Here is a 16,098-nt window from a genome sequence, read left to right on the forward strand (position 1 = left end):
TTAACTATCGAAACCTGTTTTTATTGCTTTTAAAGTCATTCAATTTCTAAGTTAAATAGGAACAGGCTGCGCTGTTCTGCTTCCTGTGGTGATATACGGGTTTTTCGCACGAAGCCTTATTGAGCAGTATTTCTCGCATTATGAACGTATGTATACAGCGGCTCCCCCTGGGTTCCGGTTAGTGCGTAATTACACATCGTTAAAAAACTGGAGGTTTAAAAAAAGAGAATTAGCTCAATGATAGTTTTATGTGGAGGCTGTGAAGATTTTCACAAGTCGTGGTCTTTAAAATGCATTTGGTTTGAAGGCTTTCTGTGTTTCCCTTCCAATGATATGGACAGAAGAATATTCGAGCATGGTAAAAAAAAATGGCTTATAACGACATAGTGAAGGCTGTGAAAACAGTCACATGTACTTTGTACACACAGCAAGTTTTTTCGTAACTCTAGGAGGTTTTGTGAAAAAGCTACAGGCGTGCCAATCGTAATCGTTTTTATTTTTAATACATTTTAGAAAAGTGTCATCTATACAAAAAAGTTGCATTTAATACCACTCGATAGTTATATTAATAGATATAAGCTCTCTATTAAAGCTCAGATCAAAGATCACGCACATCAAACAGCAATATCTCACACACTGGGACTGATCTGTGATCTGTGATGTGGTTGAGTGTGAATTGTGGTGCTCTAGCAGGCATAGCCGGCTGGCTGTGCCAAAAATTAAATAAAAACCAGTTTAACAACTCTTAAGCATACTTTAGTTTTTGTTAAAACTAAGTTTACAGTGAAAATACCTCCCCCCTACATTCTCAGAGTAGACTAGGCGTACCTTCCAATGAAAGACAGTCCCCATTCCCCCCACGGACAGACAGACAGACAAATGTTTTCACTGCCTATTGAGTAGCTATTCAGAGGGAAATGCTGTAACATCACCGCGCTGGCAAACATGCTCTTTAGATAACGCGATTCCATTTTATATTCCCTATTAATCAAATTCTAAAAGTATGCTTTTGTTTACTCCGATAACGAGCATATTTGCAGAAAAGGTTAAAATATCACTTTTCTCACAAAGTATATAAACAATATGGTCAGAAGGAGCACGTAAAAAATTTTCCAAAATAATAATTAAATTCTGAAAAGTATGAGTTTCTTTTACTGTGATAACGAGCGCAAGTATTCCTGTAAAATGGTAATCACTTAACATTGAATGTTTTGTGATATTTAGAAAGACCAACAAATTCAATATATTGTTGATATTATTTATTGTCAGTAATAATATCAGTAGCAGTTTGAAATTATTCGTTGTTATCAATAAATGACTTAGCTTCGAACATGTTGTGATATTTAGAAATATAAAAAAATTCAATATAGTGCCCATAATATTTGCTCTTTTAGTTTTTCAAAGAAATGTTTATTTGTTAAAAGAAAACTCATGGCGACAGCTGGATTTGAACACCCGACCTCAGGGTTATAAGTTAGTCACTTAAGCTATCACGCCACCAATGCAGTCATGTGACAAGCACTGAAACAGCAATACACATATCAGTGGAAAGTCTTATACTACTGTTTGTGCAACAGTACATGAATATAGTTATATCGTTATTAATTTATTTAGATACGCGATTCCATATTATATTCCCTATTAATCCAGTTCTAAAAGTATGCTTTTGTTTACTCCGATAATGAGCGTATTCGCAGAAAAGGTTAAAACGATCAATTTTCACAAAGTATATAAACGTACAGTAATATGGTCAGAAGGAGCACGTAAAAACATTTCTGAAATAACCACATGTAAGACTTTGATGCTTAAAATGTTTAGGGATAAATGGAATACTTGTGTGTATTTTGTCTTTAAACTACCAAGACCAGCCATATACAGTACAGTTTACATAATATGTTTATGTTCCTAAAATAATATCGTTTATGACCTTCTGATGCGTTATACTTCTATTCTTTTTATGCTTAGCTTCTAAAATTTCCCTTTAGTTGTAAAATTCCATATAAATATTCAATACTAAGCGGATTAAAATGTGCACAGTAAAGACCAATGCACCATGAGTGCCCCTGTCGGTTATTTTGACCAGCCAATCGCGTACCGCGGTACGGCGCGGCATAGTTGCGTGTGGTATGGGTTTGTGCCGTGCATTTTGAATGGCTGCGTCTGTATGTGACTTAAGTATGTATCAGACTAGCTGCATTAGACGTGGGTAGAAGTTTAGTTTCTGTTTTTACTACCTGACTACAATGCCTGGTGTTGGCATAAATAAATCAAATTAACTATTATTACGTTTTTACTATTTTCCCAGTATAAGAGACAATTAAAAGATTACTCGACGGTTTGTTTGGCATTTTTGTGTAGGCTGAAAATCTTAGCAGGAACCAGGGGTGAGTGAATAGTGGCAACTGATAAGTGTTTTTTATAGTAATGATGTCTTTTGGGAGTGGGCAGGGATAATAGGAATAACCCTCTGGCTTGTAAGTAACAAGTAACAGTTTTCCCCAATGTGTCCATAATTAGAAAAAACATTACAAAAATGGTTATATTCTTCTTCCTCATCAGTGCCAAAGTCGATTAATTGTACTGCTTGGAATGAGGATATTCCGATGCTCATTGTGCTGTTACTGTAGATTTGTTTTCTGTGCCATTCTGCCTAGCAAACAAATGAGAGAGGGTAAAAACTAGCTAGTGAGTTATGCTATAAATTGAAAAACAATTTTCCTTAAAATGAATCAGTTTGAATGAGTACTGTGGAGATTTTCTATTTATAATCAGTACAACACACTCAGATTCCCAGAAGCAAAAAAATTGTAATGTGTAATTTAATTCATTTTCCTTTGCCTTTTTTGAGGAACTGAGATCAGCATGTCTGAAAATATGGATGTGATTTCATCAGTAATTAACAGTTGGCATAAGATACAAGTTACAAATTGAAGGATTTGATATGTCTTGCTTCGCAAGGTTATTCATCTTCTATTGATCTGAGGATCTCATCCAACTATTTCTTGAAATACATGATAAAATCAACTTTAACAGCTTTACTGGGCAACTTGTTTTACACACCCTATACTTAGTGTTAAGAATTGTTTTCTGTTCCTAGTCCTCAGCCCAATACAACTTTTGTTTCGGTGTTGAAATGGAAGTAGTTTGTTGGAGTTATATTCCTTTCAGGATTTTGAATATTTGTATAAATGGAATTTTTGGTAACTGGACTTTTGTTGCTTGAATAAAATATATTTTTTTCCAGTTGCCTTCTGATTTGTTTTTAATTTTTTTTAGATTTTTTTAAATGAATGATTATAAAGGGAAAGGAATGCAAGGGATTTTAGCATCCCTAAAATTTGAATCAAATTGATGTGAAGTGGTGCTGAAATATCAATGAATGAGGACACATTTATGCATTTATTTTCCTGTGTATATAAGATACCAGAAATTCCTGATTATGCCATCAACTAATTTTTTTAAGAGTTTTAGTGTTTGTCGACAACCATAACATAACACACATTTGTGAAATATTTATTTTTTTATTCTTGTCTAACTTTTTTTTCACCTAGATTGATCATTTATAATGACCTTACCTCTTTCAGAAGACACAGATACAGTAATTGTTTTATTAATTGTTCTAATATATAAACTGGGTAAGTGCAGTCTGAATTAAGATCAGTTTTAAGATTGAAGGAAATCTTCTACACCAAAGATTTTAAGAATTGTTTAACAATTAGTTAAGGGCAGCTTTTGCTGGCGCTTGTTTTTATTAAATGTTATTTCCCCTGCTCATGTATTTTTCTTGCTGTTTGAGGAATCATCAGTACATAGGACTTTCAGGTATAGCTTACTAGAATCAGATTGCCTTTAGGATTACCATTTAAATCAAGCTTGATGTTTTGATAGAATCCTTTTGTGTACATACAAATGATGAGCTCTGATTGCTGAATGAATTATTCATGGTTTTATCCCGGTTACATTGAATCCAGATGTTGCATTACTTAATTTGTACTGTACCTTGTATTAGGTTTGTACAGTAAACGTTCTATGTTCATATGTCACATAGCTACATTAGTTCTTGAGTGTTTCCTTCCCCTCGTGTGTTGTCAGGAATATTCACCTGCTGTCTAAATGGATTAGAGATTACTCCAGGTTATTACTCCATTCATCCATCAATTTTCTAGCAACTTCATCCAACACAGGGTAACAGGGGAGCTGGAGCCTGTCTCAGCAAGCAACAGGCACAAGACCCTGGATGGTACACACACTCACACAAGGACCTATTTTCCCAGAAACCAGTTAACTTACAAGTATGTATTTACACTGTAGAACCCACTATGAACCCATGTAAACACTGCAAGAACATGGATACTCCATGCAGATAGCAGTCCAGGTCCAGAAATGAACCCAGGGCCCCAGAACTGCGGGACAGCAATGCTTACCACTGCGCCACTTTATGACCCCCAATAGACATTACTATGCAGATCCACAGATCAACAGATCCACAGATGATGCAGTCTCCATTGCCATACACACTGCCCTATCCCATCTGGATAAAAAGAACACATACGCAAGACTACTATTCATCGACTTCAGCTCAGCTTTTAACACTATCATTCCAGAGAAACTAGTCAAGAAACTCAGTGCACTGGGTCTCAATACCACCCTCTGCAACTGGATTCGGGACTTTCTGACAGGCAGACCTCAGGCTGTCAGGCTTGGAAACCACACCTGCGGCACACTAACTCTGAACACTGGGGTCCCCCAGGGGTGTGTGCTTAGTCCATTACTCTACTCCCTCTACACCCACTGCTGTAAGGCCAAACACAACACCAACCCCATCATCAAGTTTGCTGATGATACCACAGTTGTAGGTCTGATCACGGACAATGATGAGAGGGCCTACAGGGAGGAGGTCAATCTCCTTACAACATGGTGTGAAGACAACAGCCTCACCCTCAACGTCAGCAAAACCAAGGAGCTGATTGTTGATTTCAGGAAACTGCAAAACGGACATGCCCCTATCCACATCAACGGGACTGAAGTGGAAAGGGTCAGTAACTTCAAATTCCTTGGCGTCCATATCACCGAGGACCTCACATGGTCTCTCAACGCCACCTGTCTGATCAAGAAAGCGCAACAGCGCCTGTACTTCATAAGATGGTTGAAGAAGGCTAAGATATGTCCCCAGATCCTCACTAAGTTTTACAGATGCACTACAGAAAGCACACTGACAGGTTGCATCACAGTGTGGTATGGCAACTGCAGTATTGCTGACCGCAAAGCCCTACACCGGGTGGTGAAAACTGCCCAGTCCATCACTGGGGCTACCCTCCCATCTATACAGGACATTTATGACAGACAGTGCTTGAGGAAAGCTCTAAGCATCATCAAAGACCCCACACACCCCAGCTACAGACTGTATGACCCTCTACCATCTGGAAAACGGTACCAGAGCATTCGGGCCCGGACTACCGGACTCAGAGACAGTTTTTACCCCCGCACTATCAAACTATTAAACTCCCAGCCTCTCTCACTCTCACCTCACCTCTCACCTATGATCTGAACCTCACAGTGCCTTCTTTCTTACCAAAAACTCAAACACACATTGAAATCTACCTCTACCTTACATGTCAAAAAGCTCACTCCCCATAATTTCTATCCTTTTAATTAATTCTGTTGATGCATGTTTTTGCACATCTGATGTTGTTTTGCACATTATCTGTTACCTTTTTGTTGTTTTTGCACACTGCCTCTCTCTTTCTTTTATTATACAATTGTATTGTTGTTTTTTGTACTACTTATCATCTGAGAGCTAGCTAAATAGCATTTCGTTATACTGTATACCTGTATATGAGTATAATGACAATAAACTTGAACTTGAACTATGCAAGATATTACCGCTATTGGACTTGACACACTTGTGGTAATTTAATTTCAAGCAGTCCGAAATCTAGCTTTCACTTCATAGCCCATCAACATTTTGATCCCCTTTCCTCTGGTAACTCGGTTGGACTTTTATGTGTTATTTCTACTGAGTGACGTTTTCCCATTCTAGCAGAACTAGTTGATTTAGCTGAGTTGGATGTAAAAGTAAAAGTGAAGCACTTGAACTCAGTAGACACATTAGAATTAAATATCCAGAGCTAAAAAAACAAACAAATGCTACTATGCATCAAGCTGGTGGGTGTTGCACTTCAGTGATGGATGAAGAGGTTCTCTATTTGACTGTGGGATTTATTCTTAGGAAATGAATTGTACAATTTGCGGTGGCCTTTACATCACTGAATTTTTCTGTATTTCTCTCCATTTAGTCAATGATAAAAGTAAATGTTTTTTTTAAATAATTGGTATATAATGACCACATAGGTGCCAGGGTGTCTGTAATTAAAGTATTATTATTTGTACTGTGAAATGGCTGTCTGCATGATACACTTTATCCCTGGCTGTCATAACTTTTTCCAAATTTAAATTAAAAATTAAAGGCTGTCCTTCATTATCCTCAGCAGTAATTTCTCATTTTTTTCTTTATCACTTCTGTGTTAGAGCTCAAACTATGAGAAGTCACGTGTTTTGTTGCATTTGTCAGGAAGCTGTGCAAAAACTTCCTACCAGGCTTGTTTACTGCTGTCTAACAGTAGGTGTACGTATACACCCTATCCCCCCAATGGACCCAGTGCTTGGAATGATCTTAATGATCTTTAATTATCTTGGAAAGATAATTGAGTACAGGCCTGGTTAGGGTCTTGAATGAAAGGATAACCCTTGTACATCCAGTCTGAACTTTCAATTATTTTGTATGTCTTACTCAGTACACACATTAGAATGAAATATCCAGAACTAAAACAAAAATGTATTTTATTGTCTTTCTTCAAAAGTCAGTTTCTATACACACTATTTTCACAATTTTCTCTTTCCAGAAGTTGTCTTATATGTCTGTTTCCATGAATAAAAGTGATTGAACAAATACAGAGAAATTCTGAATGAATTTTTATAAAGAGACGATCTGGAGTGGTTTTCTCAGCTGTCCAAAAATTTGTTATTGTTAAACTTTTGGTGTGTGTTAACCTGTTACTGTTGGTCACTCATTAAGTTTTTAAGTAGAAAAATCTCAAAAGCTTTTAGACTACAGTATGGTGACATCAAAGATATTTGAATTTGAAATTTCACAGCAAAATGCAGAAAAGGTGTAATTTGAGTGAGGAAGAAATGGTATTTCTCTATTTGTTTGCACAGACATGAGTGTAAAGAGATAGGGGAATGCCAAACTAAAAGAAAAACAATTCCAGTACGGCACACAACCTTCATACAGTTTGTACAGTGTTGGCTTGCCATTTACTGTGACCAACAATAATAGTACCAGTAAGCCAATTGTAGGTTTAAGTCTGTCATGTCATTGTAAATGTATTCTGTTCAGTGTTTAAAGAGTAGGCAAAAACCTATGTACAGTACATGTTTCTACCATTTCACATCAAGAATAACATACATTGGAAACACTGTATATAAACACTGTCCTATCTTGTGTGAATCTCAGTGGTGCTAATAAGCTCCCATAGGTGTTTACTTATGAGAAACAAAAAAAAAATCTAAAAGCTAACATGCATGAACCCTGTAAACCCTCTTCTCTATGTCTCTGAATAGTCAGAATGGGCTGAATGACAGCTATTTCTACCTTTTAGATAAGCTTTTTCTATAGCCGATCTTTTCAGATCAAATTCTGTTCTAAAGTGGAGTTTGTAATTTTTCTTTTCATATAATGTTTGTGGTTTTGTATTGAGCAAGTATTCAGAGCCTAGTTATTGGAGAAAAAAACAGACTCCTAGGAGATTTTCTATATTCTTAAATTTCAGTATTTATAATAACCCAAGAAAAAAGTCTCAAAATGTGATGTTGGAAGAAAGTGGAATCAAGATTTTTGTGCTTTTAAAACAAAATTAGCATATCATGGGTATGCAAAATTAATAATATTTTTACAGATGGTTGTGAAAATGGTAAAATTCAGAAATTAACTGTGTGGTTTAGTCAATAAGTAAAATAAATATTCATAAGTCCCAACTTGTAAGTGATTTCTCTAGAATATACCTGAGTGGCTGGTATAATTAGAGGCATGTGAATTCTTTGTTCTCTGGCACAGCTTTAGTGAAAGGAGTCATAATCCATGCACACTTGGTTAAACAAATGTTTATTAAAAATGACAAGACAGACACTATGCTATATACAACACACACATTACTTTATGTTCGGTATTTACAAACAAGGCGTTTCAGAGGTCTCCCGTCCAGGTACTGGCCAGGCTCACACCTGCTTAGCTTCAGTGGGTTGCTGGTTGTAAGTTGCAGGGTGATATAGCTTTAAATGTCAGAAAGACTTTCACTCTTATGGTTAAGACAACTGCCAGATTAACCATTCTAATTATTTCTTAGATTATTGGATTCTAAAGCCTCAACAAGTAGTTGTCAGTGTCTCTTAAATTTAATTATACAATAGACCTAACCCTGTGTATTTGCACAGACAGTATTTTTATTTTTGAAAACTATTACTAGTTTAAACTGCATTGGGTTAATTCTTTAAGTAAAGTAAAATATGTCAAATGTGTTAATTTATTGATTTTCTATGTTTTAGAACATTTACCAGTGTTTTATTGTGTCGATGAAGCTGATGGGTATTTATCCTTCTGTTTTTGTAGAATCTGGAATGCCCTGACAGATAATTATGGCAATGTGATGCCGGTTGACTGGAAGACATCCCATACACGTTCTCTTCACCTACCCACACTCAATTTGATGGAGAAAAGGGTAAGTTCTAGTTTCAGGTGTGTAGTAGCAAGGCCTATTATTTCACTTCGAATTAAGTGTTGTTAATGATTTCTAATAATCCTTGTGTGTGCTGACCAAGCAGCCAGGTGCATCTCTGTATGTGCAGGAATGTAGCTAAAGAGACCCTTTCTTTGATCTCAGCCACAGAATTACTTAATGGTCTTTGCATGTGGGGAAAGTAAGGTAAGTTTGTCTTTTGGATAATGATCTTCCCCAGAACACTATCTAAACTCCTGTGACGGATGTCAACTGCTGGTGCCTGGATGTTTAGCAGAGATCCATAGACACATCTGGACCTGATTTTAAAGTTACAGGGCATGGTCAGTCACCCAAAAGAAGATCCACCAATTGGGGATCTATAGGGTGGGTATCAGTACCAATCCTGATGGCCTCTAAGCCAGTTGCCAACTGGTGATGTTGCCTCATTAAACCTTTAGCATAACACATGGTTCACTGGTTAGCCACTGACTTGTAATCTGTCTATCTAAACTGGCAAACTGACTTTAACTACCACATAACTGTAAGCAGTCCAAGTCAGAAAAAAAACTTGTCTCCAAGATGTCAAGCTGAGAGAGTGAGTCAGTAAAGTGCAGAATTCTGTCCAAAATATTCTTCCTGAAACAAGAAATTTTGTGTTTATGAACCCACTATTATTTTCGCCTGATCAATTAAATTAGACAGTTGGGCTCTTTCTGTCGACATCCAGAATTTGTCTACCTTGTGGACCTCAGAAAGACAACTGTGCACAGTGTTAAAGATCAAAGTCAACAAGACACTACTTTTGGCAGAGCTACCTGAACCCCACCTTAAGCTACTACAGAAACTCAGCCCAGTGCAAAATTTCAACTCATCAAGGACGTTTGGATAATGGATCTTTGAGTATCAAATTTCATTCTCTTTCAAGAATTATAATTCTTGAGAGAGCTGTTATTACAAATGCATGTTTGATGTTTAGTTCACGATAGTAAATGTATATTTGCTTGTGTCTGAGAATATAAATGTGATTTAGTTATAAGAGAGTGATAGAACCTATGAGCTAGACCAGAGGTTCCCAACCTATTACAGCTTGCAGCCCACATGACCGACTATAAAAACGTCCGTGACCCATACAAGGACCAGGCTGTCATCACCGTTTTGAAAGGGGCTAGCGCTATACCTCAGCAGTAGTCTAATCGACACCGGTAATCAGAGAAAATATGCATATACAAGCTACAAACATGGCTTTACAAAGACCTTTTATTGATTACTGAAGGAGCCAAGCCAGCACCTCACAAAAAAATAATAAATTAAGTTAAAATAAAAAATATTGTAAAAACGAAGGCACCAGTACAGCTCTTTCTTTATTATGATATCTCACATACTTAATGCTAGCCTTGTCAAAAACAACACTGAACGAGCAGAATCAAAATGAACTGAAAATTTTTCCAGAAGTGCGGGGTAGCCTTCTTATGAACTTGCCAATGAACTTATGAAGACGTTGAGAAACAAAAATATGCACAATAACTATCAGGACAATTATAAAACGTAAGTAGATATTAACTCCTCATCCATTACATTATATTCAACATGTAGATTTTCCAATGGACGCATGAATGCACAGTCACTCCATAGCCTACAACTAGCCTGACAGTAAACATGTACACCTTCTTTCTGCTCACTTAGTGAGAGGGCTGGTTCTGTTTGACAGATACCAAATGGTGGATGTCGGGCTACAGAAAGGAAAGCTGCAAGCCGAAGTCAGGCTCAACATGAAGCTTACTCCTGTTTTTACTCTTTAGCAGCGCAGAAAATCCAGTTTCACAAAGATATGTTGTTGGAAACTGCATCACAAATCTCACCGCTTTGTCCGAAAGATCAGGATACTCCGAAGAAACATGAAGCCAAAAATTTGTTAAGAATTTCTTTGAAAAAATCTGTTTTAAAGCACTGTCACAGGATAGGTCTACAAGGCTGTCTTGTTTCCTTTGCGCTCAAACTTGCGAGGCCCTCTTTGCATAGGTTTACAAAAGGATTTTCAATCAATCAAGATTTTGTGAAAATCTGACAAATTTTCAAACAAGTCGTAGTTTGACTGGTCGATACATTTGGCTCACATTTCCAGTTTTTTTATTGTCGCTTCTATTTTACTTTGGACGTTAAAAATAGTCACTGCTTTACCAAGAGTTTCAAGAGTTTTTTTAGTTTGGGTTTGGATTTTGGGTTATCGGTATGAGACACTGAAGCGGTTTCTTTGCTTGTAGATGGGCCTTCCTCTGTGTCTTTCCCTTTAGTTACAAAATTCCACATAAATATTCAATATCAAGTGGATTAAAACATAAACAGTAAAGAGATTAAATTATTTAATCGTTTCACTAACAACCAGTGCACCACAAGTGCCCCTGTCGGTCATTTTGGCCATTTTGGTACTGTGGTACAACGCGGTGAACTGTGGGTAATTTCACACGGTACGAGGTTGTACCATGCATTTTGAATGGCTATATCTGTAACATCTCTCTAAAGCCAAATTGTATAATGTTTGTGAATTAGTATTTGTAGGGGTATTTATGTTCTTGTTTCTCTTTCAAGCATACTTTTAATATGCTTTTGTTCCATCATCTCTCATCTCTTGTGATTTAGGAGCACAAACATTCCCTGCGTGAATTGCTAACAGAATATCATTTACAACTCTTGTAAATGCAGTTTCAGTGCTGTGGTTTCGAAGTTGTTTTCGTGATAAACATGTTAACATTCACTGGGATGCCCAAATCATGTCAAAGTTTCTTTGTCCAAAATATATTAAAGTTATCAAGTTAGCAAATATCAGTATTTTTTTGTAAAATGTGCAGAACAGTTCCTTTTAGATCTTGAGATGACAGATCAGTAGTATGAATAGGGATGAAGTGTATTTGGTTCCATTTCTGAATATGGGAAAGTGAGGAAGTGAAAAGGTTAATAATAAGTCCTTACACTTACAGAGTGCTTTTCTGGACACTCCACTCAAGCGCTTTACAGGTAATGGGTACTCCCCCCCACCACCACCAGTGTGCAGTATCCATCTGGATGATGCGACAGCAGCCATAGTGCGCCAGTACTCTCACCACACATCAGCTAACAGTGAGGAGGAGAACGGAGTGACAAAGTAAATTTATAGATCTGGATTATTAGGAGGCCATGATTGGTAAAGGCCAATGGGAAATTTGGCTAGGATGCCAGTGTAACACACCTACTTTTTTCAAGAAAAACACTGAAATTTTTAATGACCACAGAGAGTAGGACCTTGGTTTTGCATCTCATCTGAAATACAGTGTTTTACAGTATAGTGTCCCCATCATGGGGCATTAGGACCCACACAGACAGTGGGGTGAACACCCCCTGCTGGCCCCACTAACACCTCTTCCAGGAGCAACTTTAGTTTTTCCAGGAAGTCTCTTCATCCAGGTACTGATCAGGCTCATACCTGCTTAGCTTCAGTGGGTTGCCAGTTGTGAGTTGCAGGGTGACATGGCTGTTGGTCAGAGAATGAATGTTTAATTTAACACAAAATGAGACTAAACCTCCCCTGTCCTCCTTCTTCTTTACATTATATATATATATCTCATTTTTGGATTTGCTATTTGCCTATGCTGTTCTCAGCCAGAAAAGTCTTTAAATGTGGATGTTCATAATACTGAGCTTGTACCTTTTGTGTTGGTAATAAACTCATCAGTGAAGCAAATGCTAATTCAATTTGAATAAACTGTACATGTAACAGAATAGCACAACTGTTTTTTGGGGACATGTAGAATAGAAATGCCACAATTCCTGACTGATTTCATTGTAACTTAACATTTTGTTTGTATTTTCTATTTCCCTGTCTTGCTCTCAGAATAACCTTCAAATTGTGGATGTACATAATACAGAGCTTGTACTTTTCTGCTGGTAAAAAACAAAGAAGCAAAGGAAATGCCACAATCCCTGACTGGTTTCACTGTAATTTAACAAACCTGACTCTGGGTCTAAGAAGGCTGAAGCCAAGTTAACTCATTATTGTGCTTTGCAGTGAAAGCAGTAAAATGTACCATTCTCCTAAAACTAGGCACTCAGAAGTTCTGAGCAGTGAACCTTTTCGTCAGTTTTACTGTAATTCTAAAACAAAATCTTCAAAATGAGCCATAAAGATTTTATTTATGAATTCTAAATGTGGTTTTGTAAAGGATATTTTTAAGAATATATTTTAAAAAAGAAATCTCAAAAAGACTTCAGTTCTTCCAATAGTTTATTCTGTCTGCTTTGTTACGAATAGGTATTTTGAAGTTGCTGATGGTTTTCTTCTGGTGTCTTTGGCAGAAAGTGGACAATGTAAATCTGGATCTGTCAGATGACGAGGAACTTAGGGAGCAGCTGGATATGCACTCTATTATTGTGTCCTGCATAAATGATGAACCACTCTTCACTGCAGAACAGGTACCTGCTCAGCTTTCACTTAGACGCCACCACTTTAATACCTTTCAGTTAAATGTTTGTGTTATTGACTGTTATTTTTGTCAATTAATGTCAATTAATGGTTATTTTATGTGAAACACAAGTATGTTTGTCCCTCACTAAACAAGCTCAATTCAGAAAAATAAACTTATAAGCACGATTTAATGAGAATTAAATTCACATTATCTAATAACATTTTAGGTTTTTGTATTAGGTCACATTTTTTAAATTTGCATTCCAATTTTACTCCACCAACATGTTTCTGCAACTTCCTTAAGATGATCTTTTTGGGAATGTGTTAATGGTAAATTAATGGCAGGATAAATGTCTTTTTAATATTCAGTTTTTTTTAATGTCAAGTTTTTTTGCCTTGGTAAATGGTCTTACTTTCTTGGTTTCACTAATGCCAGAATCATTTGCAATGTGTTTTTGACGCACAATACACAGAATAATAAATAGGTTAACAAAAATAACACTGAAATCACTAGATGAAGATGATATAAACACAAAGAATGGAAAGACATGATACAAGGGTTCTATTGATAAGAAGCAATATATTACTACATTAGACAGTTTTGTTTACTCTTCTTTAATTATCATTATCTTGTTTAAATGCAGTAAATAATTGTGTTATTCTGCATTACCTCATTTAAGCACAGTATTAACTCATTTATATATTGTCTTGTTTTGATGAAATGGAACACCATCAGCGAAAAGTTGTTTTTATTTTACCTGTAGTATTTGGTGCTTTAAGTCCAATACATTCTATATAATTTCTTCTGGTTTGACTTGCAGTTCTGAACTAGACAAGGATCTGACCATTGAGGAATGTTGTAAAAGTTGTGGGCTTCCCATTACTCTTAACTCTGCATTCATCAGCCCCTGTTACTTTCCTTATCCTTAATATAGTTGCTGTAGTTTTGAAACAAATTTCTGTGTCTATTTGTGAAGATTTCCTCTTTGTTTAAATAATTTAGTTAATGCCTAAAATCTCAAAGTAAATGAACACCTGCACAATTTCATTATTTTACCTTGGACATTTCTTAGAATAGAATTCTTACAGAATAGATCAGACTTGCTGAAAAAAATATTATTTGAAAGGAGTTCAGAGGTTGGTCAACTACACAAGCCCTTATGAAGTGCTAATATTAATTTGTCAGAATAGATCAACTGAATAGATCAGAATAGATCAATAGATTACTGGAGATAAGCGGGTGTGAGCCTTGTCAGTACCTGGATGGGAGACCTCCTGGGAAAAACTAAGGTTGCTGCTGGAAGAGGTGTTAGTGGGGCCAGCAGGGAGCACTCACCCTGTGGTCCATGTGGGTCCTAATGCCCCAGTATAGTGATGGGGACACTATACTGTAAACAGGCGCCGTCCTTCGGATGAGACGTAAAGGACCGAGGTCCTGACTCTCTGTGGTCATTAAAAATCCCAGGGCGTTTCTCGAAAAGAGTAGGGGTATAACCCCGGTGTCCTGGCCAAATTTCCCATTGGCCCTTACCAATCATGGCCTCCTAATAATCCCCCTCTATGAATTGGCTACATTACTCTGCTCTCCTCCCCACTGATAGCTGATGTGTGGTAAGCGTTCTGGTGCACTATGGCTGCTGTCGCATCATCCAGGTGGATGCTGCACATTGGTGGTGGTGGAGGGGAGTCCCCATTACCTGTAAAGCGCTTTGAGTGGAGTGTCCAGAAAAGCGCTATATAAGTGTAAGCAATTATTATTATTATTGTTAACTGTGCATTGATGACTGAGAGACTGGAATTTTATTACCTGGCACTTGCATTACATGGCCTGTTTATTCTTTGTGTACAAAAATAGTCATCAAGAGTTCTATACATCAGTAACAGATATCAGAGTTTTTAAGGGGACAGCAATTGTAGTACAATTATGATTTCAAATACCTTCAATGACTAAGTGTAGGCCATGCTGTGGGATTTTGGTCTGATCCACGTTATGTACGTTTTTTTTCAGCTAAGGCCCTACGGGAAATGTTATCAGTTTAGTCTTCTTTTTCATAGTAATGAGCATGAACTAAAGGCTAAATTGGTTTGTTTTCTGTGTTTGATTTAAAGAACAGGATTTATTTAAGTGCACTGCTACCCTTTGAAAATAATGCTTATTGCAAGTATTGGTTCAGCCTTGCCCTATGCATTGAGTTAAAAAAACTGACAATCTACTGTATTTGAAAATACAAGGTGCTTGTGAACAGCAAGCACTGAGTGCTGTATGAGATTCTAGAGAATATAACCTTTCCTAAGGATTCACTTGAAAATAAAAAAGAAGAAAACATTCTAGAATGTGTTGTGGGAAAGCCCCTCAGATAATTCAAGTTTCTGGTCTTTTCTTAATTTTATTATTCTTCCAAACATTGCAGAGAACCCCTTTGTATTTTAGTTTGATGTTTTTGTGTGGGCACAAATTGGAGATTGTGCAAAAGTTATATCCATCTATACATAGTAGGCCGAGTGGATATATTTGACTCAGTGAAGTGTTTTTTGGTGCAGTTGGTACTGTACATTCATTTTATTTCTAAACTTTTCTTTCAACACATTAACATATTGAATGACCACAAGTATTCATCATAATTACTATTTAGTTATTGAAGGTATTGAGGCCCGCTTCTGTGTTCATTACATAATAAATACATTGGTTTATCCTGAGTGGTTACAGGCACAATAACAATAAATATATAGGTTACAAAACCATCCAAAATATAGGGTTCGGCTTATGACTTATGATGCATTTGTTTCAGTGAGGGGACAATGCTTTTCAGATTTTGTCAGCAGTAAATAATGGAAATTGTCTATTATTCATCAGAAACTTCATCAGAAACCACTTAGATCTCTTCA

At 36.7% G+C, this 16,098-nt stretch overlaps 1 protein-coding gene across 5 annotated transcripts in view; it reads left to right on the forward strand.

Moving 5' to 3' along the window:
- Window positions 1–16,098, forward strand: part of fez2b (fasciculation and elongation protein zeta 2b) — an 83,468-nt gene that overhangs the window by 32,046 nt on the left and 35,324 nt on the right. For all 5 annotated transcript variants that reach the window (XR_016093730.1, XM_088927026.1, XM_088927007.1 and 2 more), the window contains exons 2-3: window positions 8,669–8,777; window positions 13,104–13,220. Coding sequence is in view for 4 of the 5 variants with exons in the window: in XM_088927026.1 (XP_088783152.1) it covers window positions 8,669–8,777; window positions 13,104–13,220 (226 nt within the window). In the remaining variant the exon portion in view is untranslated. The remainder of the gene's footprint in view (window positions 1–8,668; window positions 8,778–13,103; window positions 13,221–16,098) is intronic.

The sequence above is a fragment of the Atractosteus spatula genome, chromosome 2 (assembly GCF_055471065.1).
Source record: "Atractosteus spatula isolate fAtrSpa1 chromosome 2, fAtrSpa1.hap1, whole genome shotgun sequence".
Classification (NCBI taxonomy): domain Eukaryota; kingdom Metazoa; phylum Chordata; class Actinopteri; order Semionotiformes; family Lepisosteidae; genus Atractosteus; species Atractosteus spatula.